Source organism: Verruconis gallopava (assembly GCF_000836295.1).
Source record: "Verruconis gallopava strain CBS 43764 unplaced genomic scaffold supercont1.36, whole genome shotgun sequence".
NCBI classification, from domain to species: domain Eukaryota; kingdom Fungi; phylum Ascomycota; class Dothideomycetes; order Venturiales; family Sympoventuriaceae; genus Verruconis; species Verruconis gallopava.
The window spans coordinates 96,549-115,868 of record NW_015622172.1 but is presented as its reverse complement, the minus strand read 5'-3'; the positions used below and the strand labels follow the sequence as shown (position 1 = coordinate 115,868).

At 55.8% G+C, this 19,320-nt stretch overlaps 5 protein-coding genes across 5 annotated transcripts; 2 read left to right on the top strand and 3 right to left on the bottom strand.

Moving 5' to 3' along the window:
• Window positions 1-5,813: 5,813 nt before the first annotated feature.
• PV09_08080 (uncharacterized protein) lies at window positions 5,814-8,831 on the bottom strand. Its single transcript, XM_016361931.1, has 7 exons — window positions 8,662-8,831; window positions 8,498-8,604; window positions 7,990-8,430; window positions 7,497-7,937; window positions 7,182-7,441; window positions 6,670-7,106; window positions 5,814-6,606 (listed from the first exon to the last, which is right to left on the bottom strand). The coding sequence occupies exons 1-7, from the start codon at window positions 8,728-8,730 to the stop codon at window positions 6,301-6,303; spliced, it is 2,061 nt and encodes a 686-aa protein (XP_016210237.1). The 5' UTR covers window positions 8,731-8,831; the 3' UTR covers window positions 5,814-6,300.
• On the bottom strand, window positions 8,812-11,552 carry PV09_08079 (uncharacterized protein; the record flags this gene model as incomplete). The annotated part of the gene is made up of 3 exons (XM_016361930.1): window positions 8,812-10,420; window positions 10,469-11,418; window positions 11,468-11,552. 3 exons carry the CDS (start codon window positions 11,550-11,552, stop codon window positions 9,029-9,031), a joined length of 2,427 nt encoding a protein of 808 aa, XP_016210236.1. The 3' UTR covers window positions 8,812-9,028.
• A 558-nt stretch (window positions 11,553-12,110) lies between these two features.
• Window positions 12,111-13,099, top strand: PV09_08078 (uncharacterized protein; the record flags this gene model as incomplete). The annotated part of the gene is made up of 2 exons (XM_016361929.1): window positions 12,111-12,254; window positions 12,302-13,099. 2 exons carry the CDS (start codon window positions 12,111-12,113, stop codon window positions 13,097-13,099), a joined length of 942 nt encoding a protein of 313 aa, XP_016210235.1.
• A 2,042-nt stretch (window positions 13,100-15,141) lies between these two features.
• On the top strand, window positions 15,142-17,670 carry PV09_08077 (uncharacterized protein). Its single transcript, XM_016361928.1, has 2 exons — window positions 15,142-15,519; window positions 16,005-17,670. Exons 1-2 carry the CDS (start codon window positions 15,508-15,510, stop codon window positions 17,475-17,477), a joined length of 1,485 nt encoding a protein of 494 aa, XP_016210234.1. The 5' UTR covers window positions 15,142-15,507; the 3' UTR covers window positions 17,478-17,670.
• A 584-nt stretch (window positions 17,671-18,254) lies between these two features.
• Window positions 18,255-19,197, bottom strand: PV09_08076 (uncharacterized protein). Its single transcript, XM_016361927.1, has 4 exons — window positions 19,077-19,197; window positions 18,983-19,020; window positions 18,851-18,921; window positions 18,255-18,671 (listed from the first exon to the last, which is right to left on the bottom strand). The coding sequence occupies exons 1-4, from the start codon at window positions 19,115-19,117 to the stop codon at window positions 18,576-18,578; spliced, it is 246 nt and encodes an 81-aa protein (XP_016210233.1). The 5' UTR covers window positions 19,118-19,197; the 3' UTR covers window positions 18,255-18,575.
• Window positions 19,198-19,320: the final 123 nt, after the last annotated feature.

Below are 19,320 nucleotides of genomic sequence, written 5' to 3'. Positions count from 1 at the left end.
GCATCCTCGACCTCGGCCACCGCTTCTTCTCGCTGTGCCCCAGCGCCCCCTCGCGCGACGGCCGCTGCCACGCAGCTGCCTTTTCTCTTTGTCCGTCCGTCGCTTCCTCATCTTCCGCCCCACATCTGCATCACTAACTCGCGCCTTCCCCATCTCCCCTCGTACCTTCCCGTCGTCATGTTGCTCGCACGTCCTCTGGCCACAGCATCCATAATCGCCATCATCAACCACCCAACCACTACGAATGCTGCCACCACCGAGCTGTCGTACGTCCTTCCTTGAAACCACGGCCTCTCTAGCCCACTGATGACGGAAATTAAAAACAACCACAAACCCTCCGCGACAACGGCTGGATGCCTTTCATTTCTCCCTCTGCATGGGCCGCCTACCCCATGCGTCCCGTCTGTGTGGCCCCAACGCCCCGTTGCAAATTGCCATGAAGAAATGGCATCGGGATCGAAACCGCGCAGACAACAAACTTTCAGATCTGCCAACCGCATATGCTGATTCTTCTTTTCCCCATTATTATCATCATTATCATAATCAACGTCGGCCTTCCTGGTCCCACATCTGTTCTTGTTTCGTGGCCCTCGCTCTGCCTTCTGGAGCCGTGCCGGATGAGAAAGGATGCCAAACCTCCTGGACCCACCCAAAGGCTACCTGACCCGTGTAAGACGCTCGTCGGCCAATCTTAGCATCGCGATCGCGTGCGAGAGACTCAAGTCATACAAATGGGTCGTTGCACGCTTTTTGGCGCTAACCCGCCGCGTACGCTCCAGGTGGTGGTCTTGAAGAGGTGGTCTAGCCTCGACCCGCACCGTGTCTCATCGGACGAAAAACAAACCCAAAAAAAAGGTTGCTCGTGCTGAGCTGATACGCCCACGACGATCCGCGCAGGCGACGTAAGGTGTGTCATGCCTAACCAGAACATTTCACACGGGGCCTCGTAAAGAATGCAATCCTTAAGCGTTGCAATCAACCGCGCTGCTCGTCACTCCTTTCCCCTCCGCCGATCAAACAGCGGGTCTAATGCTTAGGTTGTGGCAACGTGTGGCGCAGCATTTCCCCAAACCGTATCGATCTGTGAAGTTGCATTATAGGCATGCGACATTACGATGGCCTGGACGCATCCTCCTCCGTCAGACTCGGATGTTTCCTCTTCTTGCAGTCTGCAAGCGACATTGAGCTGTCGTAAGCCTTCCGTGCAAGCTTCGCATCCCGCTTTGCGTGGCGAGTGTTCAATACGATAGGATCGCGCACGCCGTCTGTGGCAGCAGATCTTTTCTTTATCGGCCATCTATTTTGCCCCCCCTTCATATAGTGGCATTTTATTCTTAGCCTAGAAGGACGAAGACTCATACTTGCAGCATGCGTGGCCTCATTGCTGGCTAAATGATATTGGTCGCCTAAGTTATGCGCGTGCGAGACTCTCGCGGACGATACCTATCAACATGCAAGTCTGTGACAAAGTTTCCCCGTCGGCGATGCCCAGGCACACTCGATAAGTGAAGGGTGCGTCCATGGGTTCGTGCAGACTGAAAGGCGGAGTTTTGTCCGTACGCAGACGCACCCTGTGTCGGGCGTTGTCTTTCTCTCTGCATAGGATCAGAAGGGGTTATTCCGTATGCCAGGATCGCAGCACATGATCAACCAGGGCTTTGTTCCTTCTCACTTTGATTGCCCCTCCCAAGGTCGAATATCGCATGAACCGACTCAGACAATCTGGGGTACACGACAATTCCATTTGTTGACACGCAGTTTCACAATATCGATGAAGGCGGGAAAACAGGCCGCACGTGAAGGAGAGTTGCCTTGCCAGTCGGGACTGTAAACACCATGCAATCAGTGGCCGTCACGGCTCGTGTGTTTTCCCCAGTCAACGTGCACGCATTATAACACATTCTGTCACGAGTCCTCCTCGTTCTTCCTGAGCTCAATTCGCCATGGCAAGAACCGAGGCTGTCTCTTATCGTCCTGACTGTCGAGAGCTGACGCCTGGAACGACAAGTATTCACTCCGTTTCCTGCCGCGCGGACGGCGCTGGGATCAACACATGAAATGCAATTTGCATCCAGCTGTCATTCGTCAGAAATGTCGCTTTTTTCCCTCCTGTGGTCCGTGACGTTCAGAGCGCATTGCAGGCTGAACACCCGAGATTGGATTTCTGGAAATTTGGTGCAAGACCATGGTGTGCACTGACCGCCCCAGCTCGTACCGCGGACAACCTGTCTTTGGGAGGTTAGCCAGAGATTTAAAGGCTGATTCCCGCCGTCATGTCTTTTTTTTGGCGAAGACGGAGGGAGGAAAATAAAAGTTATGCCGCTTCGCTTTTCATCGGACGCGACTGGTCGCACGGAACTTGGCCTGTCAGCCGAGATAGCCTCTCCGTTGCTCTCAAATGTCCCGTGAATTTAGCTAAGCGAGCTCAGCAAAGCGTAAAGTGCTCGCTCCAGCCACACCGGATCCTCACACTGGTGTCTTTGCTCCATGCGAGCACCATATGATGGCCAGATATTGACGCCGAAGCAGTGTCGGTGCGGGTAACGGCTGAACAAATCAGCAAGACGGAGCATGGAGGCAGGCGAAGTTCCACCCACAACTTCCTACAAAAAAAAGAACCAAAAAAAGGAATGAAAATAAATAAATAAAAGTCGTGTCGATGCGCGCCGTAAGGACCCTATCACAAAGACATTATGTGTGCACGTGCGTAAACATTTCCTTTTTTACAGGGTCATTTCATTCAATTGCTGGACGCGAACCTTTTACAATCTACCTAAGGATGTCGGAAATTTTGACTCTTTGACCGCCTCTATGCAGCCTCAAAAGGCTGGCTAACGCTCTATATCACGGCCACAGCAATACGAGCGGTAAGCAACCGGGCGCAGAGAGGAGCCCTAACCTGATCCAGCGTATGTTCTGCCATTTCAGACACACGTTCCATGTCCGGAGTGGACAGAGACATGAAGAGAGACCGACATTTCTTTTTGTGCAGCAATCCAGCGCTTGGCCGTCGAAGGGCGCAAGGGCATATCCCTGGTACCCATTCCCGGCTCATTTGAAGTAGTTCTTCCACGTTCGCGTGTGCTGCTATAGCACGGGTGCTATATCAGAATCTGTGCAAGTTTTACCACCAGACTTGCCGGCCCGGTGATGTTCCTTGGAAATTCCTCTCCTTGGGCTGCTGATCCACCAAAGATAGGAGTGGGGAAAAGGAACGTTGAGTTGTTTTGGTTTATTTTATTTTTGCCTCGGTGCGCTTTCCACATCTTTTTGGCTCTCCTTCGTGAGGATCGGAGATAGGGTTGGCCGTATAGGACCATCGGGAACATTTCAAGTTGTAGACCGCATCTGCGGACCGTGTTCGCAACTGGCATCATTTCCAAGCTATATCAGAGGGCCTTGCATCTTCAGGCCACCATACGTATCAACGTCCGCCAACACATGCATATTTGCTGTGGATACGACGGTGAAAGTCTCTCTAATCAAGATCTCGACCGAATCAAACGAAAGCAGATTCACGCCTTTATCAAGAACAGACCCGGTTCTCGTCTGCTTTCGTCACTTACGTAGCCGAGGACGCAACGAAGGACTCGTTCCGCCCCACCGCTTGGGAAGTGTCATTTGAAGCTAGGAGAGGACGAATCGTTGGACGATAGCAAAGCTGAAAGTAAGCCGGGACATTGGGCCCTCAGGCTGTGATGCCGACCACGCTCTTTGCGGACCTGTGTTGTCAACTGGGAACACGTCGGTGATTCACTACCTCCGTGCGAAAAGAGATGACAGATCATAGCCATCTTGACCCCGGAGTACGTGACGAGACGATGGTTTGTCTTCGTAAGAAGCAGCTCTCCTATCCCTTGGATCTGGCTGTCATGGCGATGAGGCGGCCAAGCATTTGTTAGTAGAATAGCAGCAACCGTCACTCAAGCAGAAATTGTTGCGGAAGGTGACGTAGACACTTCCGCGCCCGACCGCCGGGAGGCGGGTGGGTGTTGTCACAAGGGCTTCCATCATGGAGGATATGGGGCAGTAGATTCGCTCAGACCGTACGGCCATAAAAAATGGTAAGTTGCCTTGCCGCAAGACCGAAGTTGTTCTGATTGCGTTTTGCCGCAACTGTTTTTGAATACTCACAGTGGTTCAGCAACGCCGATGGCCGGTGGACCCCGATTGGCTGGTGGTCTCCTGGCCGTGACCTCAGTTCCTTTATGTGACCAAAGCGATTGCGGGTAGCACCTTTGTCACCCTCAAGATGAAGTTGGTATATATCCGTGGAGGGACGCATATGCGTTCAAACAGCTCAGAGAGCCAAAAGGTCCCTTCAAAAGCAAGCGCGCAATCATGAGCGAACCGCAGCCTCAGCAACTGGTCACTACCGAACTGTGCAACTGGATATCAGCGCTAACAGTTGACCATATCCCGGAAGAGATTCGAACGAGGGCAAAGTACCTTGTTTTAGACGGCCTGGCCTGCGGACTCGTTGGAGCTCGGCTTCCATGGTCCACCAAAGCTGCCCACACGCTGTTTGATGTCGAGCCGGAGGGAGACACGGTGGTCTTCGGCTGGCCAAAGAAGCTGTCACCTCTCGCGTCGGCGCTCCTGAACAGCACCTTCATTCAGGGCTTTGAACTTGACGACTGGCACAGCGAGGCTCCGCTTCATTCCAACAGCATCTTGTTGCCGGCCCTGTTTGCCGCTGCGGATCATCTCCTCGCTAGACATGGTCGCAAGACGACCGGACTGGACTTTCTTCTCGCACTCATCGTCGGTTACGAAGTGGGCCCGCGCGTTGGACTTGCCTTGCATGGCGCTCATGTTCTGACTACGGGCTGGCACTCTGGAGCCGTGTTTGGTCCAGCGGCGTCGGGCGCTGCGGTGAGCAGCCTGCTCAAGCTTTCGGCGGAACAGACGGAAGACGCACTCGGAATCGCGTGCACACAGGCGTGCGGGCTGATGTCCGCGCAATTCGGCAGCGAAGTCAAGCGCATGCAGCACGGCTTTGCCGCTCGCAATGGGCTTCTGGGAGCCCTCTTGGCACGCGACGGATACGTGGGCATCAAGAATGTGTTGGAGGTTTCCTACGGGGGCTTTTTGAAGCAGTTTAGCCTTGGAAATGGAAAAGAGCCACCGTACGAACCGGATCATATCGTCAAGGATCTTGGCACGAGCTGGAAAACAACGGGAATCCGTGTCAAACCGTACGCTTCGATGGCTGGAACACACCCCACTATCGACTGCATCATGGATCTTCAGAAACGCTATCCAGACGACATGAAAAACAGGCTTTCAGAGGTTAGGAGCATAAGGATCGTACTTGGCGAGGCAGCTTTCCACCACGGGGGTTGGAAGGCAACGCGACCGCTCACCAGCACCGGCGCACAAATGAACAACGCGTTCGCTGCCGCAACGCAGATGGTGCACGGTCAAGTGCTCCCCGCTCAATTTCGGCACGACATGCTTGAGAACGACGACGTGTGGAGACTGGTCGACGTCACGAGCTGCGAGCAGGCCAGCGACGCCGGCTGGACCGTAGGACGACAGCGCGTCGAGATTGAATTCGACGACGGCTCCAAGATCAGCAGCCAGATTGAAGCGGCCCGGGGCGTGGACCCGCCCATGTCGAACGAGGATATCGTGCAGAAGTGGCGGCTTCTCACTAAGGACGTCATCGATCCAGATCGCGCAAAAAAGATCGAGGACCTCGTGTTGAATCTGGAGAAGAGCGAGAGCGTCTGCGAGCTGCAGGCTCTCATGCAGCTGCCGACCAAGAACCCGATCGCGTGAAAGCTAGGAATTCAAGAACATAACGTTTCCGTCCATCCATGATCTATTTCTTTATTTTTCCCTCCTTCTTTTTTTCTGCAATATGTACAGTTACACGTTGTATGGTGTCGTATTAAAAACTGAACGATCTCGTATGCATTCTCTATACGTCACGTATAACCATAGAAGAGGGTTTTCTGTACAAAGTCTTAAGGCGCGAACGCGAGATGACAAAGTCAACATCGGCTTCGCTTCGGTTCAGGCTGTTCCTTCAGTCCGTCGCGCCAAACTTGTCATTGAATGGACCTAAAACAAAAATCGTGATCGGAAATGAGCAGGCGTCTTTAGTCGATGCTGGCCATTCAATGTATGCAACATCAGTCCCAACTTTAGTAGCAATGGAAAGGTTTTTGAGACCGCTCTCAGTAGGTAATGTTACGAATCTATGCTTATCATTTAGCTCGTAATATCATCAGCTTCACGGATAAAATTCCACGGAGCCTAAAATGCAAAGAGTTCAAGTTATCATCTTGGCCGTCAAAATGTGTTCTGGGCTGGGTTCCATGTGAAATTTACATCCCACTGCCAGTCTGACATGCCAGCAAAGTCCATCAGCCATTCAGGCACCTGGTCGAGGTTCAAGACGGAGCCGTCGTGAAGTGCGCTTTGTGTTTGGTCCAAAGGCGGGTCGACAGTCGTGGTGGGCGCGACATTGATCGTTGTCGTTGATGACGAGGAGGTGTTGGACTTCTTAACCGATGGGTCAGATTGAATGTAGGGATTGGTGGAGCCGCCGAATTCGCTTCGCCACCACCACAGCGAGTCGAAGAGTACGCTCATGTGCTGGAAGCCGGTCAGCCGTGGCAACGGAGAGGATGCTGCGAAGCATGGGACGGGGAAACTCACGAGGCGACCGCGCAGGAGCAGGCGAAGGCCGTCGACCGAGCCGTCCTTGAACTTGAACAGCTTCGCGCTCGACCACAGCTGCGTCAGGATCGTCGCGCTCCTGGACTCCAGGTCGTTGTTCTGAATGGAGCGCTTCCGCGACATGCGGATTGCCTCGAAGAACGCCTCTTCGCCGCGCTGCGTGTCGACGAGGTCGCGCAGGTGGCTGCGGTGCGTTCGGAGGATGCAGAAGCCGGCCAGGACCACGGCCCTGGCCTGCGAGTGCGTGCAGAACAGCATGGAGTCCCCCTTCTCGTCGAGCTCTGTCGCAGCCTCGATAATGCCGCACGCGATGGCGTGCAGCCTGATGAGCCCGGCATCCCGGTTCGCGTCCGGGTGGTGGAAAAAGTAATAGCACAGGAGGAACAGCCTCGTCTCGAGCAGATGGAACTGAGCAGCTGTGGACAGGTCAGAGCGTGGCGGATAGGATGGTGCGAGTTTAGCGTGAGTTTTCACGAATTTCCATCACTTACTAGTCACTTCGGCCCCTGAAGCGACAACGCGCTGCATGGTGGTGTCGAAATGTTCTATTAGCGAGCGGAGCATGCGGCTGTCCGTGTTGTAGTTGAGATCAACGGTTCGCATGATCATCAGAACAGCCTCGACCAATATCTGGTGCAGCTGGAACCTGTAACCTATCGGAGCTGGTAGTCCTGCGAAGAGATCCTGCTCAACAGGAGCCTGTGCTACCTGCATGGTGGGGATGCAGGGCAAGCCATCGCACAAGTTGTTTCTTTGTATATCGTCAGCAAGACCGTCCGCAACCGTGGAAGCGAGAGCAAACTGACGATTGTGAGATCCACTGGAAGTACGCCCAAAGACGGGAATAATACAAGAAGCCATCCTTCTCCGCTTGTTCTACGGGAAAGCGCGCAAAGTCCTGCTTTCTCGACGCAAAGGGGAGGCCTTTTTGGATGGCCAGCTGGAGTGCTGCACCGCAAAAGGCATGGGTAGGGTCTTTGAAGGTGCTATTGATTGGAATCGGCCAGAGGCAAAGCGCAATGACGGCCCGGATACTCGTCACGGCTTGCTCCGGGCAGAGGAGCGAACGCTGCGCCAGATCAAGAAGTGGGCGCGTAAGGCTCTCGACAATCGTGGGATCTTTTGACCTTCGCGCACCCACGTGCACGATCGTCCAGTACAGAAACTCGCTGCTCTGATGGACGGCATCTGGATCCTGGTCCCTGTCAAAGATACCTGGCACGTTGGGTGCGTAGGAGCTGAAGAAGCTGTTACGCAGATCAGCTGGCAGCCCAGCGCAAGCTCCTGAAGCTTCCTTACCGCGTAAAACAATCGGACAACTTGTGTGCCCCAAAGAGAACCCCGTCTATGCTCTTCGGGGACGCATGCACCGGACCTGATGCGTTCCCTGCTGAGCTCGGCTGCGATCGATTGCTTGTTTCGACATGGCCTGGAGGGAGAGCCGCTTGATGCCGCACGTTGTCGTGAGGAGTCGCCCAGTCAGCACTTGGCACAGAGCTGCTTAGAGCGCCTGGTAATGAGCCGAAGGAGTTGACTGAACCTAAGGCAGCTGTTGACGCGGTGTCAACAGCCGAGGAGCCTTGAGCGTTAGTCGCTTCGGCCCACGGAAACCGTCCGTCTCCGACGGGATGAGTCGAGGCAGCTGGTGGCAGGTTGCTCGACGCCGTAGAGACGTCCGCAGAAGCAGCGTTCTCGATCCGACTCCGAAGTTGATTCAGCTCATTTTCCAGCTCGGCCTTGCTGTTTGCTCACGAAACGTCAGCATTCGCGTGCCGCCGTAGGAGAGGAAGAAGAACGCGGCACGAACGTTTGCCTGTTTCTCTTTTTCGGGTTGGCCGAGATGACGCAGTCGCGGCTCAGCCTTCGACATCTCGAGCAAGGCCCGTAGTCGAACTTGTGCGAGTCGCATCGAAGCTGGGCGTTACCCGTAAGCAACATGGACGGAAAACCTACGGGAAACGACAGACTTGCCTTCAGGCCCCTGCAAGCGTCGCAGGCGCGCGTACGCACTCCCTTTAGGTCGGTCGGAGCATTCGGCATATCATCATTGTCTCGCACCGGAGTGCCTGAAGAAAAGGAAAGAAAAGAAAAGAGACGAAAAGAAAGGGTTGTAATTCGAACGTCGAGATCGCCTGAGATGCCCCTCTTGAAAGAGCGCTCAGGTTCCTGGTCAGCGTGCTTATTCTATTCTAGTTCTACCCGCAGTGCAACACTAAACCCGATCAAGCCACATGGCAGTCCCCACGTTTCTACCTGAGCGATGTTTGATTGCCAGAAAGATAGCATACAGATCAATTGCTCCGCTGAAATATTGTACAGCGGAGGTAAATGAACAAAACTACCACGACAGCTCCTCGTGTGCTCTAGAACTAGGATCGACGTCGATCGACACCGGTTTTGCGGGTCTCGATCGGGTCATCTTTTCCAACATGGCTTTCCCTAGCAGTTTGAAACCTTCGCTCATTCCTCCCTGTTGCCAAAGACGGATCTCTAGGTCGCTTAGGCTGAATGTAAACGTCCTGGCGCCAACGTGGATGGCTCTTTCGTCGACGTCGATTTCAATCTCCGAGCCGTCATTTGCGACCTTGTAGAATTCCTCGTCCTCCATGACGATACCAAGAAGCCCCAAGTTTGGCTGGTTTCGTGCGTAGATAAAGGCAAATGAGCGCGCAATGACACACTGGACGCCAACGCCCATCAGAGCCGTCACGGCGGTTTCTCGGGAGGATCCCACGCCGAAGGCCTTGCCGGCAACGACGACATTGAGCCCTTCCTTCACGCGGCGTCGAAAGTCGGGATGCGTGTAGAGCAGACAATACTCACCACGCTGTTCGGGCGTCAGATCACCCATCACAAGAGATTCATTTGGAGACAGCGCGTCTGTGTCAATGTAATCTCCTAGCCTCTGCACTTTTCCGCGGATCGTGCGACTTTTCTTCTGGGCTTGGACTTTCACGTCCGCTTCAGGATGGACTTCTTCTTGACTCGGCGCAGAACTAGCTCCGCTTGCACTTGGTGCCTCTGGGGGTTCAACCCAAGGTACTAAAGCCTTCTCCTCCGGCGCCGTGACTAGTGACTTCTGCAGCCGGTCCTGGTCTATATCATCGAGAAGCGAGGATGGATCCGCGATTTTCATTTCGAAGCTGCTCGCCGCAACCGTGACAGCGGATGCTAAGGACCCAAACGACCCAGGACCCATTCGGTTTTCAAAGTTACGATTCTGGCTGGTCAGCCAAACCTCACCTTTACCGGCCTTGTCGGCACTCATGCCTACGCAGTAGCTGCAACCGGGCACCCCGATCTCGAAGCCGGCCTGCTTGTAGACGTCTGCAAGCCCCGTTTCGTGCAGCTCCCGAAGTATCGGGCGTGATCCTGGAACGACCTTGCGCTTCCCGTGTGAGACGGGCCGCAAGCCTCGCTTGAGTCCAGCTTCGAGCACGAGAGCCGCAAGGATAAGATCTTCTCGCGCTGTAGTGCAGGCGCCAATGAAGCACCCATCAAGAGCTGTCCCGGCAACTTCACCAACAGGAACTACGTCGTCCGGCTTTGGGTACCTCGCAACGAATGGCTCTACATTGTGAAGATCGATTGTGTAGCTCTCAGCGTACTGCGCGTCGGCATCAGGCCGGTAGTACTTCGCGTGTTTCTTGTGCTTTGGATTCTTGCGTCGATCGATGAACTCTTTCGTCGTCTCGTCTGGTACGCAGATGCCAGTGATGCCGCCGAATTCCTATAGCCGTAAGCTTTGCCAAACACCAGTTTGATTCGTATAACTTACAGTGGTCATATTGCAGAACGCAAAGCGGGCATCACACGACAGATATTGCAGACCCGGCCCAGTGTACTCCACAATCCTCTCTGCCGCAACGGTGTTGCGTTTCAACTCTTTCAAGATATACAAGATAATGTCCTTGCCTCCCATTCCAGGTCGTGGTTTATTGACGAAGCGTATTTCGACCGTTTCCGGCACTTTGATCCACGTCTCACCCGTGACCAGTGGGAGCACCACGTCAGCAACACCTAATCCGATGGCCAGGCTGGAAACGCTGCCTGCGGAACATGTGTGCGAGTCGGAGCCAATGACGAGCATGCCTGGTTGGGCCCTCTCGCGACAGAATTCGGTGTGCATGATCGTGTAGTTCATGCCTTGGTACTCGGTCAGTTTGAACACTTGCTTTGCTCGTTCGCTAGATTCGACCAGAGCTTTGATTTTGGGGTTGTCCATCACGCGAGGGTCGACGACATGGTCACCCGCGATCCACAGTCGGTCGTTCCGGAAAATGCCTGGCTGTCCGAGCGAGCGGTACGTCTTTTCCATACCCGCCCATGAGAGCTCAGAGGCAATGATCCAATCGACCTCGAGTCGTATCACATCTCCTGGCTTTACTTCACCTCTGCGAGATACGTCATGTGCCGCTAATATCTTCTCCGCAACCGTCATGCCTCTTCGGCCTGGTGGCCGTTCCTGGAGGTCAGGAAGCGGGTCTGCCTTGCTATCTTGATAGTTCAAGGCTTCGAGATGTGCAGATACATAGAAAAGGACCTCTGCTGTCTCGCTATTGTCGAGCTCGTGGTCTGAAGAAAAACCCAAGCCGCCGAAGTCCTTGAGCGTAACAGAATGCTGATATACTTCAAGCAAAGCATCTGCCTCACGGTAATGTCCTTCCAACTTAAGATGATGGGAGAGTGATTGAATTTGGTCAAGTATGTTCCCCTCGAGAGGTAAGTCTGAGGTTAGTCAGTGACGAACCCAAGTCAACGACGATCCCGAACATACGTAGGAGATTAATCGACCTTATAGAACGGAGTAGATCAACCAGCTTTTCGGCATGGCCTTGGGTGGCTAGTGTTCTCTCAGTCATAACTACAGATTTTAGCAAGGAATATCTGTCTCAGAATGAGTCAACCTTGCACTCAGGACGACAAACTGCTTTGATTTTTTTTATTCGGGAGTCCAAAAGCTGCGAGGAGTCTGCATAAGTATATCGAATCCTGCTGCAAGAATTCGCGCTCGGGTTTTGATGATCGCATGGCGAGACTGAGAGCGAACACCGACCGCTGTGCTACTCTTGCGTACAGGAAAGGTTTGTTACCGGCCAATTCGGTCAATGTCGGCCAACATGACCCCACCCCCTCACCTAACCGCCTTCTGACCTCACCTGTGGGATTAAAGGGATGGAAAGCCGGTAACGGCTTTTCAGAGCAATTTCTGAGCATCCCGTGTCGGGCAAGCGTGTTTCGCGACGCCGAACAGTTGCGCAGGTCGGAGATCTTTGCTGTCCTTGTTACTTCCGAGAGGCATAAAGCTGGCTTGGTAGAATAGCCTGCGAATCGAAAGATACACCTTGCGAACTTCGATTTACGCGCATCTTATCTGCTTCACACGAATCTACAAGCATTTGATGTCCACGGAATCTATCATGGATGAGCAAGCACCGAAAACACCGGCCCGTCGCCTGCGAGAGCTTCTGAGCAAAGAAGATCACATTCTCGTATGCCCTGGTGTATATGACGGCCTAACGGCGCGTATAGCGCTCAACGAAGGCTTTGAATGTCTATATATGGTAAGAACTTATGGTTCTATATGCAGTGCCAACGTTGACATGAGGAGACCGGCGCCGGCACGGCAGCGTCTCGACTGGGCATGCCGGACCTTGGCTTGATCACGATGAATGACATCTCAGAGAACGCAGCCATGATTGCGTCGTTGAACCGCACCGTGCCGCTGATTGCAGATGCGGACACGGGATACGGAGGTCCTGTAATGGTGGCGCGAACGGTGAAGGCTTACATCCGTGGCGGCGTTGCAGGGCTACATCTGGAGGACCAGGTCCTATCGAAGCGGTGCGGACACCTCCTTGGAAAGGAGATCGTGGACGAAGACGTGTTTCTGGCCCGGATCAGGGCTGCCGTCATGGCCAGAGACGAGATGAAGGCCACCATGGGCGAGGCGGGCGACATTGTCATCATCGCGAGGACGGACGCGCTGCAGTCCAATGGCTTCGACGACGCACTGCACAGACTGCAGCAGGCCGTTAAATGCGGCGCCGACGTCGCGTTCCTGGAAGGTCTCACGAGCGTTGAGCAGTGCCGCGCTGTCTGCGAGAGACTGGCTCCCACGCCCGTGCTCCTGAACATGGTCTCCGGTGGCGTGACGCCAAACATGACGGCGATGGAAGCAAAGGTGGCTGGCTTTAAGATCATTATATTTCCCGGGCTGATGTTGGGTGCGGCGTTTGCGGGCTGTGCCGCTGCGGCGAAGCAGCTGAAGCACACGGGTGCGGTCCCGCTGGCGGAAGGCCAGCGAGATGGAGGAGGGCCCAAGGCGTTGTTCACGGCCGTGGGACTGGTGGAGTGCATGGAGTTCGACAAAAAGGCGGGTGGGCACGCGTACGCAAATGGTGTTTGAGGTATTGCGATCTCGTGAATGGCCGCAGGGACAGCTCTCTGCGTCTAGACAGAGCCGAGGTCGATCAAGGCATGGGAAAGCCAACATAAAGCCAACATGCTTATCTGCCCTTTGACTTCTCTGTAACATGTTATCCTGTATTCCATTTTCAGACCGTCGTCCTTTCCACCTGAGCGCGGCGGCTACGCTGATAGCATCCGTGACCTGTTCAAAGCAAAGGATGAGAGTGCAGATTCGGGAGACGAGAGAGAAGCACAACGCTGGGGTGCGGCATCTGGAAGTATCACTACTTTACGCGTTCCGCTTCAATGCGCCGAACTTGCCCAGCGCCGTCATGGCCTTGATAAGTGGGGAGACTGTTTGCTGTTGCGGTCAGTCGATGACCCTTCGAAGGGGCTTCATGTCTGGACCGTCTGAAGAAGGGCGATCCTCGGACCAAGCACAAGCACACTCGTTCAAGTTGTAAATAGTAGATCGATCCGGTAGTCTACCAGGCACATCTCACTTCTGGAGAAGGCGAAACAGCACAGCGCTGTAGTCCACCCCGCTGCGTGGCAGATGACGGAGCTGATCATTGCGCAGCCGAGAGATCTATCTGATGCTGCAAAGAGCGGTGCACATGGTCGACTCGTATCCTGCGACTGTTTCCGGTTGACGAGGTGTCTGTTCACTTGATACGCGGCGATGTTACAGTCTGACACTCCCGATGGCGCGGGCAAAGGCGAGGCTGAGGGACAAGCGAAGCGAGGGCTTAGAATTTCGGCGTCTGTGATTGGCCGGATGGATCGCCCCGCGCCGCCCCGCAGCCTCACCCATGGAGCGCAAAGGAAGTTTTGCGAGGAGCAAAAATGAAGATTGGATTCCGCGGCTGGATCACGGCAAAGGAACGAGTCAGACACGGCAGTGTGCCCATCGCAGCTGCGGCGAAACGATGTCGCTTGCGGACTCCGGTTCGCCCTCCGCATCGTGGTGAGAGTCGGCTCGCCGGCCTCGACGCGGAGTGATTCTTCTGGCCAACTCGCAGCCGTGCCGTGTGCTCTCCATCTGCTGGGCCCATTTTTGATGCCGGTGCCCGTCCAGTGTGGAGCCGGAAAGCAAACGAGCACGCGAGCGGCTCAGATCCGAACACGCGAGTCGCACGAGCCTGGACGAGGGTACGATGACATGGGCACGCCCGATGGCATTCCAGAATTCCGCCTTCTCGCACCCGTGGACGCCGTGCGAGGGCTCTCTGTCCTGCTCTTTCCAGAGCCCGTTCGCCCAGAGCACGCAGATCGCTTGTGCTGGCTCCGATCGCCAGCTGGCCAGCGCAGGATCGTGCAGGCTCAGGCCTGGTGGTGAGGATGCGGACGTGAAAAAGGAGAGGCTTGGAAAAGGCCGAGGATGGCCAGCGCCTGGCCCGCCAGCGGACGTCGCTCCCGTCAAACAGGAACAAAAAAAAGGATGGCTGCCGCAGAACGTGTGGCCGAAAGGCGACGGATCTGGTGAAGCGGAAAAGCCACGTTCTGAAGAGGGGGACGATGAGCTGTGAGGCGATCGATGATCCGTGGAGTACACAGTATGGTCCAGCGGGAAAAATAGGGGGAGGAATAGGGATGCGGCATTATCCTCAGTCGTACGGAGTATATCCTGAGACTCCAGAGGCGTATCAATATAAGTCATTCGGTCTGCGAGCCCCAGCACGCGGTCCGGTTGGGCAGCAATTCAAGGATGCGGCAAATATGGGTGCGCTGGGCACGAAAAAGCATTTGTTTGGATTCCTAAATAGCTGACATGTGCGTGAGATCCAAGCGGCCGGACGAGTCAGCGTCCAACGGGCTGATCCAGGTTTGGTTCTCGAGCTGCTGCTGCTGCTTCGACTGGCCTGGTGTTTTGGTTCGGTGACAAGTCGGCCCGTCACTATTTTGACTCTGGCCCGCCTGCTTGCGTAACTTGGCTTTACTCAGCGCTCCATAGTTCCGCCCTTTGGTTCTGATTATCACACAGGTATATATATATATATATATATATTATTCTTCTTTTGTTCCTCCTGCTGCTGGCGCCTGCGAGCTCCCGTTCTATCATCTCCTCCGGTCGCCGTCCCCTCGCGCGAACCGTCCCACCGCAACCCTCTGCCACTGCACGCCGTCCGTCCCGATCATCCAAGACACGCAGCGCTGCTCGACCCAGCCCGCCGCTCAGCTTCGCCATCGACGACTGAAAGGGCGTAAGCGTGGGCAGTGAACCGGTCCTCGGGCCACGCTGTGTGTTCACGCGACCGCAGCTCCATCCACCGGGGCGTTGGTAATCCGAGCCAGCGATTCGCCCGCCGCCCACCAGCTCGCCCACCCTTCATACGAGACCCGCGACACTGGCAATCATGGATCTCTAGCGCGCGGTCCTTTCTCAGCGCGGAGACAAGGTTGGATATGGATTTCACGGTACGTCAGTCTCACTCTCCGCTTCCGCACCAAGTCCCCCGTGCACTGTGCGCACCGCACCCGCGCTGCCAGGCACGCCCGCGCCCTCCGAGCGTCTGGATTTGGCGGTGATTGGATGCTGTGTCTGTGCAACGCGCGCTCGACGCACCCGCAGAGCCGGCTGGACGGGAAGATGCGACGTAGAGGGCGCTGCGAGGAGGGCCGAGAGACGCGCGACGGAGACGCAGACGAAGACGGGGCCGGCGACGGAGGCGATGCGCGGACGCTCGCTTCGAGGCGAACTCTTCCCGCCGCGTCTCCCGTCGCCGAGCGCCCTCTGCACGTCACCTCTTTGCCTCCACGGCGGGTAGCGGAGCAAGGGCAGTGGGAGACTACTCCCGCCTGGAGAGGCTCAAAGACGTCGACCTGCTTGGGGCTCTGCAATTGATGCAACGTCGCTTCGGAATGTGCACTTTGCGCTGACTCGCCTCGTGCGTTCTGTTTAGCTGGCACTCGCCCACTTCTGCGAGGTTCACGGCCCGACCAGTATCCTCTGCACACAGCTCAGCCCCGTCGACTGCGGCGCATGTTTCCCTCCCGGCGTGTCGACGCCGCCCGGCAGCGACGATGTCTCGCGGGATCCGGCCGAATTGGGCAGCGGCAGGACCACCACCAATGTCGGTGTCGGCGTTGGCGCCGGCAGCAACAGCAGTGGTGCTGGACCCATCTTCCACGGCCGGTCCGCGGCGCCGCTGCTCTCGCCGTTCGACTCTCCGCCTGCCAGCCCGCGATCGAGCGGCGGTAACATGTCTTCATACAATCCATACTTCCCAGACCACCGAGCCGGCCTCCACAGCGCAAGGAGCTCGTCGAGCCGGTTCAGCGTCGGCGAAGATCTGGACACGGAATCGTGCGACAACTGCATGTTCTTCGTGCCCAAACCGCTGAGCGAGCAGCTGCCGGATGGCGCTCCCGGCAGCCCTACAAAGGACGGAAAAGGATGGCATGGAAGCCCCGTGCTGCGTACGACGCATTCCATCCTGGCGCTAGGAGCTCCGGTGGACGCTTTTGAGCGCCGGCAGCGCGACAAGAGTAAGGAGCGGCGGACGAGGACGAGCAGCAGTAGCAGCAGCAACAGCAGCAGCGTCGTCGCTGCGCCCATGGACGATGACGGCGACGACGACGACGACATCCCCGACCCGCTTGCGACGTCGTCGTCTTCGACGCCTAGCACCCCCTCCGCAATTTCGGGCACGTCGTCGCCAAACTACCCTCCCAACAGCCACACGCACATGCTCACGTACGTGACGACCAAACAGCCGCTCTCGCAGACGTCGTATTCGTTCCTCCGTCGCGCGTGCATCCGCACGCTGTCGAACGAGACGCTACCCAAAGGCTCGCCGTCTGGACCTCTGTACTTTGGCGACCCGCACGCCGGGTACACGGTCGCCTACGTGTTCCGCGTTCCAGACCCGCGTGCCAGAGGAAAGCGCCGCATCTATGCGCTGCTTGCTCTGGGTGGCCGCGACAGCTGGCGTGTCAGCAAGGTGTATGTCAAACTGACCAAGGTGTTCGAGTCGATCGCCGGCCAAATCGTCAGCATGGCGGACCGCGTCATTGAGCGGGAGCTCAGCCCGTCGCCCACAGACGGGGCCCTCGCACCTCTCACGCCGCCTTTGCTGAGCACATCGCTGCCGTCCGCAACCGCTGAGCCATTGAGTCTCGCCGCTGCGGCGTCCGCACGCGACCGCCCAGCAAAGAGCGCCACAACCAGCCCGACGACGAAGTACGCCCGCTTCAACAGCGCGAGCTCCTTCCTGACCGGCAAGCGCATTGATCCAGACGGCCACCCGCGCTTACCGCAGGACGTCATGAAGGCGAAGAGCCTGGCCGAGATCGTTGGCAACGAAAACTTCTTCGTAGAGCTGCACATGAAGTTCTGCCTCGTGCTACACACGCTCGTCAAGGACTTTGCCTGAGCCCGCCTGCCCGCCCGCCTACGCACCCTCTACATCTGGCTCTCGGCCTGGTGTTTCCGTCGGGAGAGCACCTTTACACACGGCACAATGCTCGCCTGACACGCCTGTCCGCCCAACCACGCGAAGGTCGCGCGGCGAGCGTGCGGCAGCTGTAGTCGCTTTGTTACGCTTGGGATCTTGGAGCGGTCCCCCCCCCCCCCCCCCTTTTGTATCATTATCGAGCGTTTCTTATCTTTTTGTGTCTGGGCCGGTGCTCTGTTTTCCTCTGCTTTGCCTTTGCCATCCGTCTCCTGCTCTCGCTTGTGTCGTGCTCTGTACAACTGTGACACATGCAAATGCACACGCGCGTCCACAGACACAGACATACAAACGTACGCACATATACCTACATTTCCCTACCTTCTATGGGCGGCCTCGATTTTTGGCCGCCATTGGTCATACGGATTGGGCAAAAATGGTGGGCGGACTTTCCATTTTTTTGGGCCTATATATACTCATCTTGTCTTTTGGTCGGGCCTTATTCTTTGACGAGATACGGCGGGAGGAAGAGTCGTTAAGCGAATCTGTTATACACTTTAGATCACCGGGAATGGGTTTTGATATCCCCCCCGCCATGCCTTGTCGCACTTGGTGGGCCGGCATGCTTGCTTCCAGGCAGCGGGTGTAGATTGTGCATAGAACTGGGTATTGGCAGGGGGCTGCTTGGGTCTGTTGTCGGCGGGAGTGTGCCACGGTTAAGCCACATGTGTGGGCGAAAATTGTACAACGTGTATGAGTACGAAAGTCTGTTCAAACGACATTTGAGGCGATGGGGACCTCAAGGTTTCTAGTCTTTAACATTCATGAATCTTGGAATTGATTCAGGAACCAGGGATCTGGTTTCTTTCCACGTGTTTTCTAGCCGGAGCAAAACAAAAGCTCCTCAAGACATGAAACTGATGACCAAAGCTGAGAGTTTGCGCCGGTATCCCCGCATGCTATGCTAAGAATGATGATGATGATGATGATGATAATGAAGATGGAAGAAGACGCATGACGGGCGAGGTCTTCATCGGATGAGAGAGATGGGCCGAGGTGAGATGGACTCCCCGGCCGCAGTCACGACTTGGCCTTTAAATACTCATTATCTGTTTCTCTGCTGTCTTCCCGCGCATCTTCAAGCAGCTTGTCAATTCCTCGCTCCTTGAGGGCAACCTGTGGCACCGACTGGTCAGCTTTTCCGCTCCACCCCGTGAGCGACGGCAATGATAAGGCAAAAAAAAAAAAAAAAAAACTCGATAGAGATGACAATATGACAATAACGCTGGGGGGGAGCGATGATGGAGACGATGAAAACACAGCGGCTGTCGCCGTAAATGAGCGCAGGCACGTACGTTCAGGCAAGCCTTGTACTCCTTGAAGATGGGCTCGCACTCGTCCGTCTTCGCGTTTCCCCTCAGGAACTCTGCGTGTCGTCGTTAGCGCCGCATCCCGGAACCCGATCGCTGGCAACGACACAGGCTTACTCTCTGAATACCACTTCAAGAAGCACGTGTCGTACCGCCTAGGACTCGTCGTCAGCCATCATCCGTACCAGACGGGGCGCGAGAAGAGACATACTCCTTCACTTCGTTGCACTCGGGCGCCAGCGAAGACGACATTCTGGCGGTCTGCTCTGTAGACAGAGGAAGATTTCTTCTCGACGTGTGATGATGGCTTTTGCTGTTGCTTTCGACGTTGGGCCTGCGCCGTCGAAGTAGCCTGGCCCGTCTCTTGTCTTTTTCTGTTTGCGGGACCCCCCGTCGGCGTTCCAGCGACCTCATTGGCCGGATGGCCCAGCGCCAAAAAGTTTCTCCAAGCACTT

Excerpts from the sequence above, each read along its gene's own strand:
- PV09_08080 (XM_016361931.1), bottom strand. The coding sequence starts at position 8,730 with ATGCCGAATGCTCCGACCGACCTAAAGGGAGTGCGTACGCGCGCCTGC. Across the intron at positions 7,107-7,181 it reads TTCAGGGGCCGAAGTGACTA|CTGCTCAGTTCCATCTGCTC; the intron begins GTAAGTGATGGA and ends ACCTGTCCACAG. Across the intron at positions 6,607-6,669 it reads TGCTCCTGCGCGGTCGCCTC|CACATGAGCGTACTCTTCGA; the intron begins GTGAGTTTCCCC and ends ACCGGCTTCCAG.
- PV09_08076 (XM_016361927.1), bottom strand. The coding sequence starts at position 19,117 with ATGTCGTCTTCGCTGGCGCCCGAGTGCAACGAAGTGAAGGA. Across the intron at positions 18,922-18,982 it reads CTTGAAGTGGTATTCAGAGA|AGTTCCTGAGGGGAAACGCG; the intron begins GTAAGCCTGTGT and ends GACGACACGCAG. Across the intron at positions 18,672-18,850 it reads AGTACAAGGCTTGCCTGAAC|GTTGCCCTCAAGGAGCGAGG; the intron begins GTACGTGCCTGC and ends TCGGTGCCACAG.